The sequence below is a fragment of the Daucus carota genome, chromosome 9 (assembly GCF_001625215.2).
Source record: "Daucus carota subsp. sativus chromosome 9, DH1 v3.0, whole genome shotgun sequence".
In the NCBI taxonomy this organism is placed as follows: domain Eukaryota; kingdom Viridiplantae; phylum Streptophyta; class Magnoliopsida; order Apiales; family Apiaceae; genus Daucus; species Daucus carota.
This window is the reverse complement of record NC_030389.2, coordinates 11,214,646-11,235,174: the sequence shown is the minus strand read 5'-3', so window position 1 is coordinate 11,235,174 and position 20,529 is coordinate 11,214,646. Positions and strand designations below refer to the sequence as shown.

General features: G+C 34.4%; 1 protein-coding gene across 1 annotated transcript; it reads right to left on the bottom strand.

The window, feature by feature from the left end:
* Window positions 1-1,494: 1,494 nt before the first annotated feature.
* LOC108201258 (uncharacterized) lies at window positions 1,495-2,235 on the bottom strand. The gene is made up of 2 exons (XM_017369549.1): window positions 1,950-2,235; window positions 1,495-1,802 (listed from the first exon to the last, which is right to left on the bottom strand). Exons 1-2 carry the CDS (start codon window positions 2,233-2,235, stop codon window positions 1,495-1,497), a joined length of 594 nt encoding a protein of 197 aa, XP_017225038.1.
* Window positions 2,236-20,529: the final 18,294 nt, after the last annotated feature.

The window sequence follows — 20,529 nt, the reverse complement described above, 5'->3', positions numbered from 1 at the left end:
GCTCTCCATAAGAAATGTTTGACCTTCAATGGAATTTTTAGATTCCAAATCCTCCTCCAAAAACTAGAGCTATCACTAGAATGATTCACATCCCTTGTTTCACTCAAAGCTGCATGGGCACTCCTAACCGAATATTGACCCATTTTTTCTCTTCTCCAATACCAAGAGTCCTCCAAAGAATGTTGAAGAGGTATTGATAAGATTAAATTAGCATCTCGTTCAGTAAATATGTCATTGATTAACTCAATATCCCACCTGTTTTGATCAAGCTCCAGTATTCACTAGTAGAAAAGTCAAATTTTATAAATAATTAAATTTTATGAATAATGAATATATTAGTGAACACTTTTTTTTTGACGAACAACGTAAGTTTTATTAACTTTCTGAATCAAACTTCAAAGCATCATGAACATTAATAGGAACAAAACTCCAATCAAAAATGCAATCTGGATATGAATTTGACGCTCTAGCTAGCTCATGAGCAACCATATTAGCAAACCGTTTAACAAAGAACACCTCAATTGTGTTATACTTTCGAATCATATCCCGGCACTCCTCGATGATGCGGCCGAAAGGAGAAGTCATTGCTGCCTTGCTCCCGATTGCCTGCACTACAACTAAAAAATCTGAATCCAGAACTACCTTTTGCCAGCCTTTATCTTTTATCCAACTCAGCGCTTCCTTTATGGCCATGGATTCTGCGTGCTCCGGTGCGATCAAACCAGCCTGACACACTGTTTGTGCTTGAATCATTTTCCCTCTGTCATCCCTGGCCACCATCCCTATTCCATAAGAGTTTTCCTCATTGAAAGTTGCCGCATCCACTGATACCTTGATTAATGTTGACACCTGTGGTTTTGCCCAAACAGTCGCTCCATCCCCTTCAACTATCTTAGGAAATGAAGATTCAGAACCATTACGCTGGGCGCATTTCCATTGTACAAGATATTGTTTAGCGTTTGCGAGAACAAAATTCAGCTGGATATACTTCTTATTCCAAACCAATTCATTTCTGGCTCTCCAGATTGACCAACTAACTGCTGCTATCTCCGCTTGCTTATCTTTATCATAGGCTGAAAGAATTCTCTTCCACCACTGATACAAAGTCTAATCTCTAGAAGAAAGATAGCCATGCACAAAAACTTGCCAACAAAGTTTTGCTAACGGACATGTCACCAGAATGTGAGCAATCGACTCTTCCTCTCTGCTGCAAACTGGGCACACACTTTCAACATAAACATTTTTTCGTTGCAAGATCACTAACGTTGGAAGGCAATCTGTCAGAGATCTCCAGACAAAATTCAAAATTTTTGGGGGAGCTTTGATTTTCCAAATCTTACGCCAAAGACTCGCATTATCCTCCTGTCTCCAAGGATTCATTTGAGCTCGCAACATTCGGTACGCGCTTCGAACAGAATAGTTTCCAGAGCTTTCCTTAGACCAGTATACAGTATCATGTTCCATACTATCATTCAACTGAATACTCCTGACGCATTACTGGTCTATTTCGTTAAAAAGATCACGGAGAATATCTTCATCCCAACCTCTATGATCAGATACCATTAGCGAGCATACTTTGTTTTTTCTAAGCACCTTTGAATTCGAAGTGATGAAGGGATTGTGTGAATCCATTAGCCAAGGTTGACCCACTATAGAAATTTTCTCCCCAGAGCCTACCCTCCACCTCATACCAGCAGCAATAAGATCTTTGCTTTCCCAAATGCTTCCCCAAATATAACTAGGATTATCTCCAATATGAGCCTCAATAAAAGAGATGTTTGCGAAGTACTTAGCCTTATAAACTCTGGATACAAGACTATTTGGATTAGTAGTGAATCTCTAACCTTGTTTAGCCAACATTGCCAAATTAAAGTCGCGAAAATCTCTAAATCCCATACCCCCTGTTGACTTGTGCTTGCTTAAACGAGTCCAGCTCATCTAGTGTATACCGTTGCCATTATCACCTTTAGAGTTCCACCAGAAACGGGATAAGTTTCTCTCTATATCCTTTGTTATTTCCAGCGGAAGTAAAAAGACACTCATCGCATATGTAGGAAGCGACTGAGCTACAGATTTTATCAATACCTCTCTTCCTCCTTGAGAAAAGAATCTTCCATCCCCGCTTTGAACTCTCTTTTTGACCTTATCCTTTAGAAAACCCAAGGTCACCACTTTGCTCTTTTTCATCATATTCGGTAAACCCAAATAATTGCAGTCATCACCTGCTTCCTCCATATTTAACGAACTGCATAATTGAGCTCTCTCCTGACTTTTGACATCAGAGCTGAAAAAAACAGATGACTTAAGGACGTTTACCTTTTGACCAGAAGCACTCTCAAATGTTTGCACCAATCTTAACATGTTACTCGCCTCCTCCAAGTTTGCTTTGCAGTGTACTTAGGATGAATAAAATTCATATTGAGTATATGATAGACTAAACTACTAATAAGACGTGCGCAAGTATTCCGTATTCCAAGCTCTAGGTACCAGCTTTTTCTTCATGTCCTCCAAGTGATATATGTGTCACCCTAAATAACGCACTTAATCGTTTAAGGACCTTCCTGATTGATCCCGAATACACCATGTCTATCTACCTTAGTGTTTGGCATGACCTTTCTTAGAACAAGGCCACCGACACGAAGGGGACGAGTCTTCACCTTCCCATTGTAGTGCTCAACAGTCCTTCATTGATAGGAGGCCAACCTTAAGCTGAGAGTTCGTCCTCACTTCTTCGATCATATCCACATACAGATGATGTTTGACCTCATTAGTTTCGGGGTCATAGTGTTCTGTGCGGAATGATCCAGCACCAACTTCAACCGGGACCATGGCTTCACATTCGTAAGCGAGTGAGGACGAGATACGTAATAAAGCCACGTACCCCTCTTAATTATTTCAATGTGGGACAAGTCACATTTACTCATTTTAAATTCTTCTGAGTTCCCCCACTATGACTTAATTTCTCTATGGATTATATTAAGAAAAATTCTTAGATCCAAATACGAGAATTTAAGTCCTCATTACAGGAACAATCTCCAATTACATATTAGAATTCCGAAATTATATCTTGAGTATAATATAATTATACCCTAAAATATTTTTTTCCTAATAGTAAGATCATCAAAATTTGATGTATTAAACTCCAGATATGGCGCAAACAGCATAGTATTATGTGTAGCGTAATAAATCCAATTTTTCCATCCAAAATTTTGTCCAATTAAGTTTTTTTCCCAAAATCTTCTAATTTTACGAATTTCTTGAGCCCTATAATAAAATATTATAATCTATTAAATAAAATATTATATTATAATCAAATTTCAATTAAATATGAGAATAAAATCACCTAGAATATACATATAAATAAACTCTACCACACAACATTTTATTTTTTTTTGTTTCAAATGTAAAGTAAAGGCAAAGTATTGATTAGTAGACTGTATTAGGGGTGTGGACAATTTTTTGTATTTCTCATTTATGCACATTTTAATAAAAAATTTGTTATCCTGTTCAATTTTGATGGTGGCATTCGTTTATAAAAGTTGTTGCTAAGTTTGTTTAAGGATTGAAATTCCAAACTGAAAAAGAGATCATCATCAGAAGGACGAAATTGTTGTTGAAAAATATAAAAAATGTAACATGGCATATTGCATAATGTATGAATAACATTAACTGTAATCATATGACTTTTTTTGAAATAAACCAATACAAATACAACTATTAACAATTTTGATGACATTCGGAACGAGTCCGATAACATTTATTTATAATTATATCCAAACAACAAAAACAAGGTACTATGCCTGGGCTACATAGTGCCGGCAAACAGATGCTAAGTTTTTCATTTGCATTGCCTATTTTTGTCACTTTGGTGTTCTTGTCATCCTCCATAATTTTTAAATCATTCAAGGGTGTACCTGTACATATTAATTTTTTTGTTATCACGAAAATGTTATAATAATGAATTTGTTATAAGTTTTGTGGCATATAAAGTATTAAATGAAATATGTAAATACATTGGTTCTTTAAAATTTGCTAAAGTTTTATAAATGAATATGTAATTTGATATCTTTACCAATATAAGTCTAAAGTATTTTTGTAGTAATGAATTACTTACAATAATGTGTAGATAATTGCCAAAGGAGAACCATGATGAAGATAGTAAGTGTCTGAAGCTTTAGAAGTGCCATATAATATTTTCAAATTTTTTCTTGTTGTAGTTCAAAGAGATTGTGAGGGTGTATATATATAGTATACATCATTCAAAATAATGGCTAAAATTTATGAAAAACTATATGGTGGCATGTATACCAAATCCAAAAATATTGACATTTAATTTTGTTAGCCAAAAAAAGACGTTTGACAAATATTATCATCTTGTATTCATAACAACTAATCTAATTTATTATTTAAATTATCATTAATGTACAAAGAGAAAGTAATCTTTTTGTGATAAAAGAAATTTTAGTTATTGATGTTGACCTTATCAATATCTCATGGATTTTCTTCATAGAAATCACCTAAATTTATTTAGTTGTAACATTATTACAGTAAATAAGAACACAGTATCTGGACTCTAGGTGATAGGGGTCTAAAATAATTAATAGAATTATTTATGACTCCAAGATATAACGGCCCGATTAATAAATGCTCGATTACCACTTTATTTCGTATGTAGTCGGTGCAATCCTGACTACATACGAAATTAAGTATATATATTATTCTTATAATCATATAATTTATAAAAATGTATTATATACTTTATATCTCATGAGCTTGTAGGCTTCCCTATATTGTTGAACACCAAAATGTGAATTGAGACACACACACACACACAAACACACACACAAACACACACACAGATATATATGTATAGGTGTGTTGTGCTAGATAGACCCAATGTGAGATTTTTCATGTTTGTTGTTTCATAAGTAATCTCATAGTGATAATGATCTAACGGTCCTTAGGCATGAAATCATTATATTTCTATACGATGATTAATGTACTTTGATTATATTAAAAATTATTTTTGACCGGGATAATGATAGAAGTGTACTTCGGGTACATTATAAATGACTTAGAATAACTTGAGTGTGGCAAAATTTTGAAATAACATAGAATTCAAATGCTTAATAAAGTAGGACAAGCCCCCACAACTGAAAAATACTAAAAGTATTAGGAGAGGTGTTTATATAACTAATGCCCCCTAGACTTAGGATGGATAAAATTCATATTGAGTATAAAATCGACTAAATTACTAATAATACGTGCACACAAGTATTCCGTATTTTAAGCTTTAGGTACCAGATTTTCCTTCATGTCCTCCAAGTGATAGGTGTCTCCCTAAATAACGGACTTAATCTTTTAAGGACCTTCCTGATTGACCCCGAATACACCATGTTCACCTACCTTAGTGTTTCGCATGACCTTTCTTAGAACAAGGCCACCGACACGAAGGGGACGAGTCTTCACCTTTCCATTGTAGTGCTTAACAGTCCTTCATTGATAGGAGGCCAACCTTAAGCTGAGAGTTCGTCCTCACTTCTTCGATCATATCCACATACAGATGATGATGATTGACCTCATTAGTTTCGGGGTCATAGTGATCTGTGCGGAATGATCCAACACCAACTTCAATCGGGACCATGGCTTCACATTCGTAAGCGAGTGAGGAAGAGATACCTAATAAATCCACCTACCCCTCTTTATTATTTCAATCCGGGACAAGTCACATTTACTTATTTCAAACTCTTTTAGGTTCCCCACTATGACTTAATTTCTTTATGGATTATACTAAGAAAAATCCTTAGATCCAAATACGAGAATTTAAGTCCTCATTACAGGAACAATCTCAAATTATATATTAGAATTCCAAAATTTTATCAAGAGCATAATATAATTATTTCCTAAAATCTTCTTTCCCTAATAGTAAGATCATCAAAATCTGATGTATAAAACTCTAGATATGGCGCAAACAGCATAGTAGTATGTGTAGCATAATAAATCCAATTTTTTCATCCAAATTTGATCTAATTAAGCTTTTTTTCCCGAATTCTTTCAATTTTAGGAATTTGTTACACTCTATAATAAAATATTAAAATCTATTAACTAAATATCTAAATTAATTCATATTCCAGTTAAATATGAGAATAAAATCTCCTAGAATATACATATAAATAAACTCTACCAAACAACATATTATTTTTTTTGTTCCAAATGTAAATTAAAGGTAAAGTATTGATTAGTGGACTATATTAGGGGTGTGGACAATTTTGTGTATTTCATTTATGCACTGGTATTTTAAAATTTCTAATATTTTTAATAAAAATTTTGTTTTTTTGTTTAATTTTGGTGGTGGCATTCGTTTATAAAAGTTGTTGCTATGTTTGTTTAAAGATTGAAATTCCAAATAGAGAAAGAGATCATCATCAGAAGGACGAAAGTGGTGTTGAAAAAAATAAAAAATGTAACATGGCATATTGCATAATGTATGAATACATTAACTGTAATCATATAATTTTTTTAAAAATAAACCGATACAAATACAACTATTAACACATTTGTTGACAATCGGAACGAGTCCGATAACATTTAAATATAACTACATCCCAACAACACCAACAAGTTATCATGTTTAATTTTTTACATAGTGCCGGCAAACAGATTCTAATTTCTTCATTTGCATTGCCAATGTTTGTCACTTCGGTGTTCTTGACATCCTCCATAATTTTTGAATCGTTCAAGGGTGTACCTGTAGATATTAATTATTTTTGTTATTACGAAAATGTTATAATAATGAATTTGTTATAAGTTTTGTGGCATATAAAGTATTAAATCAAATATGTAAATACACTTGTTCTTTAAAATTTGCTAAAATTTATAAATGAATATGTAATTTGATATCTTTACCAATACAAGTCTAAAGTATTTTCGTGGTAATGAATTACTTACAATAATGTGTAGAGGATTGCAAAAGGAGAACCATGATGAAGATATTATGTGTCTGAAGCTTTAGAAGTGCCATATAATATTTTCGAATTTTTTCTTGTTATAGTTCAAAGAGACTGTGGGGTGTATATATATTTATATATATATATATATATATATATATGTATATATATATATATATATAGTATACATCATTAAAAGTAACGACTAAAATTTATGAAAGACTATATGGCGGCATGTATACAAAATCCAAAAATATTGACATTTAATTCTGTTAGCCAAAAAAAGACGTTTGACAAATATTATCATCTTGTATTCATAACAACTAATCTCATTTATTATTTAAATTATCATTAATGTATTGTGATAAAATAAATTGTAGTTATTGATATGTTGACCTTATCAATATCTCATGGATTTTCTTGATAGAAATCACCTAAATTATTTAGTTGTAACAGCATTACAATAAATAAGAACACATGTATCTAGACTCTAGGTGATAGGGGTTGAAAATAATTAATAGAATTATTTATGACTCCAAGATATAACGGCCGATTAATAAAGGCCCGAGTACCACTTAATTTCGTATGTAGTCGGTGCAAACCCGATAAATGTCCGGACCAAACGTATATGGACCATAAAAAGGGACATATTGGACCTGAAGTCCTGTAATTGTCCAATTACGGAATAATAATCTAATATGGAGACTCCAAGAACTCTATCAGTTCTATAGGACTTCTAATCCTTCAAGGATAACTATCAGGGAATTCTAGATAAATATTGACTACGCTAAGATAAGAGTCTTATCTTATCTCCGGCTGAGAAACCTACTTGTATGAGAATTCTGAAACGTGGAATCATACTTCCATTCAGTCTCTAACCCTGAGACATCTATATAAAGGGCTCTACCCCTCCAAACTAGAACTACGTTCAGACTTGATTCTTTACACAGTTATAGATACGTAGGCATCTCGCACTCCGAGAACAGTCTAAAAGCACGTCGCTTACACCTTCGTTTTTAGATCTATAACACTAGGATAACAATAATTCTAGAAGGCAAATTAAAAACATACTCCTACTCTACTATTTTTTTTTTATTTTTTTGGAAATAACTGAAATTTTTTGGGAATAAGTTTTCAACACATTCATAACTTCCCTAAACATATTTATCAAATGATAGTTATAATTTTTTCAGATCAAGTATATATATTATTCTTATAATCATATAATTTATCAAAATGTATTAAATACTTTATATCTCATGTGCTAGTAGCCTTCCCTATATTGTTGAACACCAAAATGTGAATTGAGACATTAATAATACAACTTGAAGATTTTAAGAAATATTTACCAAGTTTTGAATTTCTAAAATCTAATGTCGTCTTTATACACTCATTTGTATCATATATTAGCAGTACGAATTTAAGCATTCATTTTTCAACTTATAAAATAAGTGACACGATATATTTTTCCTTATAAAGAGCACTTACTATTCATCAATGTATTAATATAAGTACTAGAAATTTAAGATTTTACGTTAATTAACCCTCATATTTAGTCTAATTTTGTTTTAATAAACCAAATGATTAACATCTTAAAGTGTTAATACTATTGAGAATAAATATTATAAATATTACTAGAAAGAGTAAACAAATTATAAACTTATTTAATAATATAAAGTTGTCATTGCATGGGTTATTACAAAACATTCCATCACTCAATTTATTCAAGAAAAGGGTTTGTGAGGCTTGTCAAAAAAGGAAAAAAAAAGATTAAGTAATACGAGTAAAACTGGAAACTCTATGTGTGCTGTTATAGTTAATTCATAAGGACTTGTTTGGTCCACTAAATGTTATGCCCTTTTGCAATAAAAAAAGATATGCCTTGGTTATGATAAATAATTTTACAAGATACATATGGATTGAGTTTCTCCACGCAAAAGATGAGACATTATCTGCCATAATTGAGCATATAAAAAAAATTATAAAAGAAGCTGGCAAATTTGCAGTCACCCCCAGAAGTTAAATATGGCATTGAGTTTGGATATGCTACATAACAATTTACAACAATTTTCAACACCAATAACTCCATAATAAAATGGATTGGTCGCAAGAAAGAAAATTATTCCTACTGAAGCTTCTAGAACCATGCTGCAAGATTTCATGCTTCTAAATCTTTTTGGGAGAAAACTGTTAACGAGGAACGCTATATTCAGAATAGATATCTTTTCATACCTTGAGTACATTAAAAACATAAGTCCTAGTACATATCTTTTAAGTACAAAAAATAGAGACAAACATAAAATTCTAGGATTGTAAAAGTGACTTAGTTTTGCTATTATACATGCAAGCTATATTCAATAATATCTCCTAATTTATGAGAATAAAACTTGTTACAAATTCATACCTGATAACAAGAGTAATCTGAGACTCAATTGTGGTCTTGTGCTTTCAGCTCATTTAGCTTTCTTTCAAACTCCTCTAGCTCTTTCTTATAAGCTTCCTTTCTTGAATGGCCTATATATCTTCTTGGTTTATCTTTTCTCCAATTTCATTTTGGGAAGTTCCAATTTTGATTCTAAAAAATCGACTTTATGGACCTGTCTTTGAAGAAGACTCAAGACTCCCATTACCTCAGCTTTGGGGAAATCTCGCATATTATCTGCAAACATATGATAGATTCTTCCAACTTTGAGAGTTATTTTTTCGCTTGATCTTTCTCTTTCTACTTTCACATTGAAAAAAACTTTAAGTTATTAAAATGGTCTTCATTGAAATTGAACTCTTCTTAGAGTGGTGGAATAGGTACGTGGAAGCAAATTTCGGGAACTATCTTCTCTTTCAAACTCATTAAACTCAATATTTTGATAAGGCCTCTGAACATTCATCTTGATTCTCTGCCATGTGCTCAGCTCAGTTGCTACCTCAACTTATTTATGAGAAATTTGTTCTTTGGAGAGTGATTGAGATTGAGGTGGTGTTATTTGACTTTTGCCCTTGTTTTTTTTGGTTGTGAGCTAGTTTTTGTTGTTCTTTCTTCTTTAGTTTCTTAGGCTTGTAAGTTAGCGTTCGAGAGGATCGATGTGGGAACTTGATCCCTGAAAAAATCCATGCTTGCGTGAGGCTTGATGTTGAGAGCACCAACAATTGCTCTCAAAACAAGATTAGTTCTCATTTGAAAAATAAATTGGGAGTCAACCAGGTCTCTAACATCTTACTGAGTGAGGGCTACATTGACCTCAAGCTTTTTAATAGAGGCCTGTAAGATAGACTGGGAAGTGCTGAGATTGGTTATATCATGAGCTAAGGCCAAGAATTGAGCATTCGTCAAGCTAGGAGTTGATGAAGGTGTACTATATATTTATGGAGCAGGAGTTGTAGAGGGAGGCAATTGAGTAAATGCACACGGAAAAGATTTAGACTTTTCTAGAATTAAATTGTAAATCTTCACCTTCATGTCAATGTTATGAGTTGTTAGGTCCGGAAACGACTGTAGAAGGAAGAGGGTTGAATATAATCGTCACAAAATAATCGTGGAATAAATCTGATTTGTATTTAACTGGATAATCAGATTTTAATTAATTAATATAACAAGGTTTAATGTCCACTAAAGTTCGTAGAATAGATTCGAAAGGATGTATTCTTGTTTAGTGATTAAAACAGCCGAGTGATCAAAGCACGGAACTTCTGTGAATATAACAATAAGCAAGTTAAGCAACTTGATAAGGTTTACAAGTGTTTGAACACTAACAAATGAAGAGGCGAGGCCATATTTATAGGAAAACCCCTTAGGAAGGCAAGACAAAGAAAGAAAAGACAAATACAAGCTTGCTGAGACAAACTATAGCTTGCTAAGACAATCTGGAAGCTAGGCAAGACAAACTAAGGCTGGGCAAGACAAACAGAGCATGGGTAAGATAATAATATGCTCGAGATGGCAAACTGCAGGATTGTCTTGCAAGTTAAACCTCGATAAAACAATATTTAGCTTTGTCTTGGAAGCCCGCATTCGATAAGACAAAAAGAGAAGTTGTCTTGGCAGCCAATCAATCGGTAAGACAAATTACCACTTTGTCTTCTCGTGACCTAGAGATTCTATAGAGGGTTTGGTAAGACCAACCAATGGTTTGTCATTCCGTGTCCAGAAGGGGGCTGTTGGGCTCGGGAAGACAAACCTTTGGTTTGTCATGCCGAGTTCAGGATATATAAACATGAATTTCTTTTGTAAATAATTAACGAATCATTATCCACTTAATTAATTTAATTGCATAAATTCATAAATCAAATTAATTCGACAGTGAATTAATTTAATAAATAAATTACACAACTAATATAATTATTTGATAAGTGAATTAATAATCCATTAATCATTTAAACTTCTTCTACAGCCGTAGAGCCTTCTGTCTTCTTTAAACAATTAATATTTTCATATTGAATTGTCCAACGACTGAACGACCACCTCTGTTTGATATAGAATATTTAATCTGAGGAGATGACACACAAATCAGATATTCTTAGTCAACTAAACAATTAAGTCGTGGCTAGTTCATCGGGTCTTCGTCTTCAAAGTCCTTCTTCATAAGTAAAAACAACTTGGAATCTTTTGAATACATAAAGTATTGAAACTTTATACCTATTGAACTCTTGGACGTGCTACAAAAGATTATTTGTACACTGAGTTGAGTTGTCACCTCTTTAATACAAATAGGCTGAACATATGACTTTCAATTTCCCCTATTTGTTTATTTATATAACATGAAAATTTTCTAGAGGATAACTCAACTAACTAATAAGACAAAGGATTAAACATAGAAATGTAAATAGCAAAAGTTTCTAGTATTATATTAAACATTAAACCAGAATTCAAACATTAATTATAGATTACAAAAGGATGTTCTTAGAACATATATAACAAAATCCTATTCAATCTATTCACTCAAGATGAGCAACTTCTCCTTCTTCAAGATTAGAGCATGATGCACAAGAGTAGGAGGTTCATCTCTGACAGGCTCTTCAGGTACAACTGGTTCTCCTAGTTTCCTTCTCTCATTAGCAAGAGCCAGCCGATACTGAACTTCTTCATCCACACGGTCTTCTCGGAAATCTGCTGGTTGAGACTTCTTGAGTTTACTCATCTTTCTGAACTAGGCATGGATCTGCTTTTCATTGCAGTAGTCAATAATTTCTCTATCAGCATCAAATTTGGCTTGGATGCGAAGCCCTTGGTTCTTAGAAGTGTAGAAACCTTAATCATGTAACCAACATCATACTTGGACAATGAATCATATTCCAAGTAGAAGGTACCAATTCTATTCCCAGTGATGAACTTGACACAACAAGGATTTCTGATGACTTGAGGACTGTTATTGTCAGCAAACTCCATTAGTCTTGAAAGGCATATGTTCAGCCTATTTGTATTTAAAGAGGTGACAACTCAACTCAGATAAGAATGACAAGTAAATAACAAGTACTATTGAAGGAATCCATACGAAGAACTTCAAATGATTTATTGAAATTATATGTCAGCCGGTATTATCCCACAATGGCTACAGAGGTTCGATCTGGGCCTATTGGCTATCCGTTTCGGCCTGAAGAGGACGTCAGGAATTTAAGTGGGGGAGTTTTTGACACCCCAGTCCCACATCGAGGAGTGTGGAGACTTTAGTTCAGTTTATAAGCATAAGTACTTAAGGCATATGTTCAACCTATTTGTATTTAAGAGGTACAACTCAACTAAAATAAGAAAGCTCTGTAAATAGCAAGTTATCAGAATCCGGACGAAAAACGTCAAATGATTTAATGGGAATTATATGTCAGAGGAATTCCAGGATGCTGCTGCACACCACTGAAAGAAGTTCATTAATATGTTCAAGCCTCAGTGCACAAATAATCTTTTGTGGCACGTCCAGGAGTTTAGAAGGTATAAAGTTTCTTTACTTTATTTATTCAGAAGATTCCATTTAATGAAGAAGAACTTACAAGACGGAGACTCGACGAACAAACCAAATTCTTATTGTTTATTTGACGAAGAATATTTGATTTAACTAGATACAGATGAACCAGACAATACATCTGTGTATCAGTTTTCCAAATTAAATATTTGAAGTCAAGCAGAAGTGGTAGTTCGATCGATCGACAAATCAAGACGAAGCTATTTAAAGTTTAAAGAAGACAGGAAGCAATTCTACTGAGGATTGGGTGATTAAATATTTAATAGAATATTAATTCACTTCTCAAATAATTATATTAATTATGTGATTTATTTATTAAATTAATTCACTCTCGAATTAATTTAATTTATGAATTTATATGATTAACTTAATTAAGTGAATAATTTTCTATTAAATATAAACTACATATTTCATTACTAATCACCTAAACCAACTCGGCAAGACAATCTAATATTGTCATGCCGAATGGAGGCCATCTACCAAGACAAATCAATGTCTTGCCATTTGTTAAAGCCACCCGAAAGACAATGGAATTGTCTGACCAAGTGACAATGCAACACAAGCAAGACAAATGGTTTTGTCTTGCCGAATGATAAAGATTCCAGCAAGACATTCTTTTGTCTGACCGAATGTGGAGCAATCTGCCAACACAATCTCTTTTTTGGTGATTTTTCTTGCCGAAATGATTTGATAGTCAGCATGACATTCCATAGAATGTCCTACCGAATCCTGGAGTGTGGCCAAGACATTTCATTTGTCTTTCTCCCCTGTTTTGTCTTGCCCTCTCATGCGTTTGTCTTGCCACTTGATCTAATTGTCTTTCCTTGCCTTTAATTGTCTTGCCCTTCTTGTTTTGTCTTTGCAAGACTTGTAATTGTCTTGTCTTTTATTGTCTTACAAGTTCAATGCTTTGCCTATATATATGGCATTCATTCTTCATTTCTAAGTGTTCATCACTTTGTAAATCAAAGCATTTGTAAAGCTTTCAAGTTGTTCGTAACTTGCTTGATTGTTATATCCACAGTTTTCTGTGCTTTGATAACCAGGTTGTTTTAATCACTAATCTAGAATATACCCTGTCAAATTTATTCTACGAACATTAGTGGACATTAAAACTGAACCATATTAATTATATAACGACTTAAAACATTGTTATATTAATTAATTATAATCTGATTAACAAGTCATATTCCAATCAGATTCACTTCCGCGATTATTTGGTATCGATTGTATTCAAACCCCCCCCCTTCTACAATCGTATCTGGACCTAACAATTGGCATCAAGAGCGGTTAATACGAATACACCGTATTAGATCCCATACACACTCTGTAACGTTTCAAATATTTTTTATTCGAATTAATTTTATTCCAAAAATTAATTCTGATTTAAAATATTTTTCTTTCAGTAATCCAAATCTCATCCAAACACTATTCACTTTAAATCCTTAAAAATGAGTACACAAAAGATTAGTAGCATTAAAATCCCACCGTTCAGCAAAGAACACTTTGGCCTATGGAAGAGGCACATGTTACTATTCCTCCGCACTGCGAACTGGAAAATACATCGGGATTTTGAACAAGGGTTTTTCTACTTCGATGAAGCTTATAATAGCACACAAAGAGGATGGTGTGTTAATGCCTCATAAAACTGTTCGGAAAGAACTTTTTGAGTACACAGATGAAGAGAGTGAACAGATGAACCTAGATGATACTCTTCAATTGATCTTAGTTGAATCCCTAGATCCTGTCATGTACAATGCTTTTGTTAATTGTACAAACGCGAAGCAAATCTGGGATACGTTAGAGATTATCAACGAAGGCTCATAAGAAGTCAGAGAAAACAAGAAAGAGATACTGATGGCTCAGTATGAACAGTTTGGTTCCAATCCCGGAGAAGGGATTTCAGAAGTGTTTATCAGACTTAGTAATTTGATAAATAATTTAAATCTGAATGGGAAATACTACGACAATAAAGAGGTCAACATGAAGTTTCTCCTAACACTTCCTGAACATCTGGAACACAGAATCACTGCAATCAGGGAAAGCAGAGATCTGAATGAGATATCTCTGGAAAGACACTACGGGATTCTGAAAACATATGAACTGGAACAGGTTCAGTCTAAACAGAGATATGGCTGGGTTAAAACACAGAACCACTCAAGAGCTCTAGTTGTGGAATCACATGCACCGGAAGAAAAGAAGGATGTTGTTGTTCCTTCTAAAACTACTCAGGAATTTGTTGTACCTGAGATGGGTCAAACTGCTTCTTCTAGTGGTGATGATGAGTTCTATACAATGGAAGAGCTGGAACTGTTAGAAGATCAATCTCTATCATTGTTTGCCAAGAAGTTTGGAAACATGAGATTCCAGAAGAACCCTTCCTAGAAATACAAACCTACTGCTAGTAAGTTTCAGAAGGGAGGTTATTCATCTTCTACGAGCAAAGGAGGATACAAGACTGGGTATTTCTGGAGGTCAAAGCTTCAAAAGCAAATCATATCTGGCAGAAGGGAAAAGTTGGGATGATACAGATAGTGATGAAGAGGAGCAGCTAGAGAATGTTGCTTTCATGGCTAATACTGGATCATCTTCACCTTCTCCTGCTGGAAGCTTTCAGGTAGATCCTACATGCCCTAAACTTTTTATGCAATTAGGACTAGAAAGACATGATGCTATTAAAAAGTTGAAAGCTGCCAATCTTAAAATTGATACTTTAGTCTTAGATATTCATGCTTATAAGATGAATGAGATGAATGTATTAAAACCTAAAATTGAACAACTGACTATGGATTTAGGATTACAAGTTGCTAAAGTCAGAGTTCTAGAGAAAGGTGAGACTGCTTTAAGACTTCAGCTAGACGAAGAGAAAGTGAAATGTAAAGCCTTTAAGGATGCTTCCGCTATAGTCAAAGAATTGAATGATAAACAAGAGATCAAGAGAACTGTTGGAATAGGCTTTGACTATAACAAATCTGTAGGTAAGGCTAGTAACATTACTCCCTTTAAGAAGAGTGCTGAGGAGAGAGGGATTACTTTTGTTTTGAAAGATTCCCCTCAAACGTTGTTTAAATCCTCAGAAGCTGAACCTCTTTTAGAAACTCTTGTTGTCATTAAATATGAACTCAAACAGGAAGACCTTAAAATGAAAAAGAGTAATGAGAAGAGAGATGCGATTCTGACAAACCTGAAACCAATCAAAGTGAAAGGCAATGTTAGGTTGCCTAAAGCTGGTTTAGGTGTCAACTCAGAAAGAACTAAGTTCAACAAGCCTAATAACTTTGTGAATAGTAAGAACAGAGAAAATAGATGCCATTCTACTGAGAACTTTAAAACTGTTAATAATGTTATAGTAGAATCTATTGATGTTCCTACTATTGTGACTGATATTTCTGTTGCTCCTATATTTGATGCATGCCATAAATTTTATGGTGTTGATAATTGTATTCTTTGTGCTTTCAATACTATGTCTTCTTATTTTAAGAATTTGCATGCAAAAAATGAAAGCACGTCACCAAGACAACACACAAACAAAAAGTATGCTAGGGCAAAGACTGCTAGTCCTCCTCGTGTTAGGAAGGAGACTTATGTTCCAAAGCCTAAAACTAAGGTTTACAAGGCTGTTGTTAAGGAAGTAAGTTCAGTCAAGTCTGAACCAAGTATCAGTCCAAGGGGCTCTGTTGTTACACCTGATAGAAATCAGTTCTTTAAGTTTGCTGGACCCAATCAAGTATGGGTCCCAAAGAATGTTTAATCAAGTTGTCTTTTGCAGGGTGCCAGTGGAATTGTTCGAGTTGTTTGGGTGCTTGACAGTGGAGGATCAAGGCACATGACTAGCAATAGATCCCTGCTGACAGAAGTAAGAGAGGCAACTGGACCTTCAGTTACTTTTGCTGATAATAGCAATGGTCGTACTGTTGGATATGGAAAGTACAAAGTTGGAAGGATCATCATAGAAGAAATTGCGATAGTTGAAGGACTACAACATAATCTCCTTAGTGTCAGCCAGTTTTGTGACAAAGGTTATTATTTCACTTTGAAAAGGAAATATGTATAATCAAACATACCAAGGATAAACGTCCTTCACTATGTGACATCAGGAAATATCACTGTTTCTATGCAAAAGCATCTGCTGAAGATAGTCGGTTATGGCATAAGAAACTCTCACACCACAACTTCAAAACTATGAACTCTCTGGTCAAGAGAGATTTGGTGAGAGGTTTGCCTTCCCTGGAATTTACATATGCTGATCTCTGTGAAGCTTGTCCAAAAGGAAAAGCGAAGAGAGCATCTCACAAAAGCAAGACCATCAATAGTATCACTGATCCATTGCAACTGTTGCACATGGATTTATTTGGCCCAGTGAATATTATGTCAATTGATGGAGGAAGATATGCTTTGGTTATTGTGGATGACTTCTCAAAATTTACTTGGGTTTACTTCCTAGCTTCCAAGGATGAAACTCCCCTAACAATAATTGATCATATCAAGAAAGTTGAATTATAAAAGGGTGTTCCTGTAAAAGCAATAAGGTCAGATAATGGAACTGAGTTCAAGATTCAAACCTTAGTCAACTTTTACTCTGAAAAGGGAATCAACAGACAGTACTCAGCACCAAGGACTCCACAACAGAATGGAGTCGTCGAAAGAAAGAATCGTACACTGATTGAAGCTGCTAGAACAATGCTTGCTGAAGCAAAGCTTCCTCTGTACTTTTGGGCTGAAGCTGTGAGCATTGCCTGCTACACCCAGAATAGAACTTTGATCAATAAGGATCACATGAAAACTCCCTTTCAGCTATATAACAACAAGAAACCATATGTCAAACATCTTCATGTCTTTGGAGCCAAATGGTTTGTTCTTAAAGATGGTGAAGAGAATTTGAGTAAATTTGAACCAAAGGCATATGAAGCAATCCTTGTTGGTTATACGAAAATAGCTTATAGAGTTTTTGTGATTGACACTCTGTTAGTGAAAGTTAGTGTCAATGTTAGATTTGATGACACTAAACTTCCAAGTCTACAATCTGCTGATCCATCTGAGTCTCTGAAGTTTGACAACTATCTAGATTCTGATTCAGATGATGATATACCACCTGAGGTTGCAACAGGAGATGACAACAATGATGGTGATGATCCAGGCAATGGTGGAGGAAATGGTGGAAACACTGGAGATTCCACTAATGCTAGTGGTGGATCATCAAGTCAACCTGGCAACAACTCAGGGGGGAGCTGGTGGATCAACTAGTCACACATTTCAGCTTACTGACAATACTGCTAAATCATCAGGGACACATCTTCCAAGGGAAAGGATTTGGAGCAGAGATCATCCCTTTGATTTAATTATTGGTGATCCTGATGCTGGTGTCAAGACTAGAAGGGCTACGACAAATGAATGTTTGTTCCCTGGTTTTCCATCACAATTAGAACCAAAGAAAGTGGATGAAGCACTTGCTAATCCTGATTGGGTCTTGCTATGCAAGAAGAACTCAATCAATTTGAGAGACAAGAAGTCTGGGCCCTGGTTCCAAGGCCTAAGGGTAAATCTATAATTGGAACTATATGGGTCTACCGGAACAAGTTAGATGGTGATGGCATTGTTGTGAGAAACAAAGCCATACTGGTCGCAAAAGGTTATTCACAAGAAGAAGGAATTGATTATGATGAAGCCTATGCTCCAGTTGCTCGTCTTGAAGCCATCAGAATATTTCTTGCATTTGCTGCACACTCCAACTTCAAGGTTTATCAAATGGATGTGAAAAGTGCATTTCTGAACGGAAAGCTGGAAGAAGAAGTATATCTGGAACAGCCCCCTGGCTTTGAAAATCCAGAATTTGCTGATTTTGCATACTTCCTCTTCAAAGCTGTCTATGGACTCAAGCAGTGACCAAGAACATAGTATCACACTCTCTCTGAGTTTCTAATTGAAAACAATTTTACTAGAGGTGTCATAGACAAAACTCTCTTTTACAAATTGCATGATAAGGATATGATATTTGTACAAATATATGTTGATGATATTATATTTGGTTCTACTAACGATAACTTGTACAAGAGATTTGCTAAGTTAATGCAGAGTAACTATGAGATGAGTATGATGGGTGAGCTGTCCTACTTCCTTGGTCTTCAAGTAAGCCAAAAGGAAGATGGAATTTTCATTTGCCAAACCAAGTATGTTAGAGATCTTCTTCGAAAGTACAATCGAGAAGACTCTTCACCGGCAAAGACACCCATGGCCACTGCCACAAAGCTTGACCAGGATAAATCTGGTAAGAAAGTTGATATCACAAGCTATCGAGGTATGATTGGCTCCTTATTGTATCTTACTGCAAGTAGACCAGATATCATGTTTGCAACATGTTTGTGTGCTAGGTTCCAAGTTGATCCTAAGGAATTACATCTTATAGCTGTCAAAAGAATATCTAGATATCTTAAGGGTACACCTGGCTTAGGTATTTGGTACCCTAAGAATTGGGTTTTGACTTAACCAGCTATACAGATTCTGATTATGCAGGATGCAGGATTGATAGGAAGAGTACGTCCAAAAGCTGTCAATTTCTAGGATGTCGGTTGGTTTCATGGTATAGCAAGAAGCAGCACTCCGTGTCTACTTCTACTGCTGAAGCTGAGTATATAGCTGCTGGAAGCTGCTGTGCTCAGATCTTGTGGACCAGGAATCCACTGAATGATTATGGTGTTGTTGTAAACAAAATTCCTATATTTTGTGATAATACAAGTGCCATAGCCATTTCCAACAATCCGGTTCAACATTCAAGAACCAAGCACATTGATATCAGGTATCATTTCATTCGAGAACATGTCATGAATGGCACAGTGGTGTTACATTTTGTACCCACGACTAAGCAAATTGCTGACATCTTCACTAAACCACTGGATGAATCCACTTTCTCTAAGCTGGTTTGTGAATTACGGATGCTAAATATAACATAGTTCTCTTGTATATATTTTTCATATGTATTATATGCTTTTATATATTTTTGTGCATTTTCAGTATAATTATATCTATGTTATTAGATTTTATATGATTTTCTGTATATTATCTGATAATATTTTGAGTAATTATGCATGCTTGTACATTAATCTGTAATTTTCTAAGTGCTCCTGTACTCCCCTGTAATATTCTCTAGGCATTTAGATAATTATTTCTATTTATTTTTTATTCTTCAAAATTAATTAAGCATAAATATTTGAGTTTAAGTTAATTCATTTTATTGAATTAAAGTTAAATTCATAAATATTTATAATTAATTCAAGTTGGAATTTACAAAATATTTGTGTAAATATATTATTTATTGTTTTTATTATCTGTTGTGAGAGGAATTGATACAACACCCCCAGAACCGTATAGCACAATTATAGGGATATCTGTTATAACTACGAAACTCACGGCTAGCTCCTAGGGGCTACCGTTGACATAAACTAACTAAACGAATGAGAAACAAGTGTGTTTAAGGGCTGAGCTTGCAAAGAACCAAACAACGAGGCCGGAATTATGGAATTCCGTCCTGCAATTGCCCGGAAATATATGTCACAAAGGTTACACGTGCCTCTCTTTAGAGTGTAGAACTCGTGAAAATGATCCTAGTCTCTTTGCAAGGTGCCTACATACCCTATATT

What these genes read in the sequence shown, in the direction of transcription:
- LOC108201258 (XM_017369549.1), bottom strand. Translation starts at nt 2,235, where the DNA reads ATGGAGGAAGCAGGTGATGACTGCAATTATTTGGGTTTACCGAATATG. An exon ending in TAAAGGTGATAATGGCAACG is followed by an intron (nt 1,803 to 1,949) that starts GTATACACTAGA and finishes TTGTATCCAGAG; the next exon opens with TTTATAAGGCTAAGTACTTC.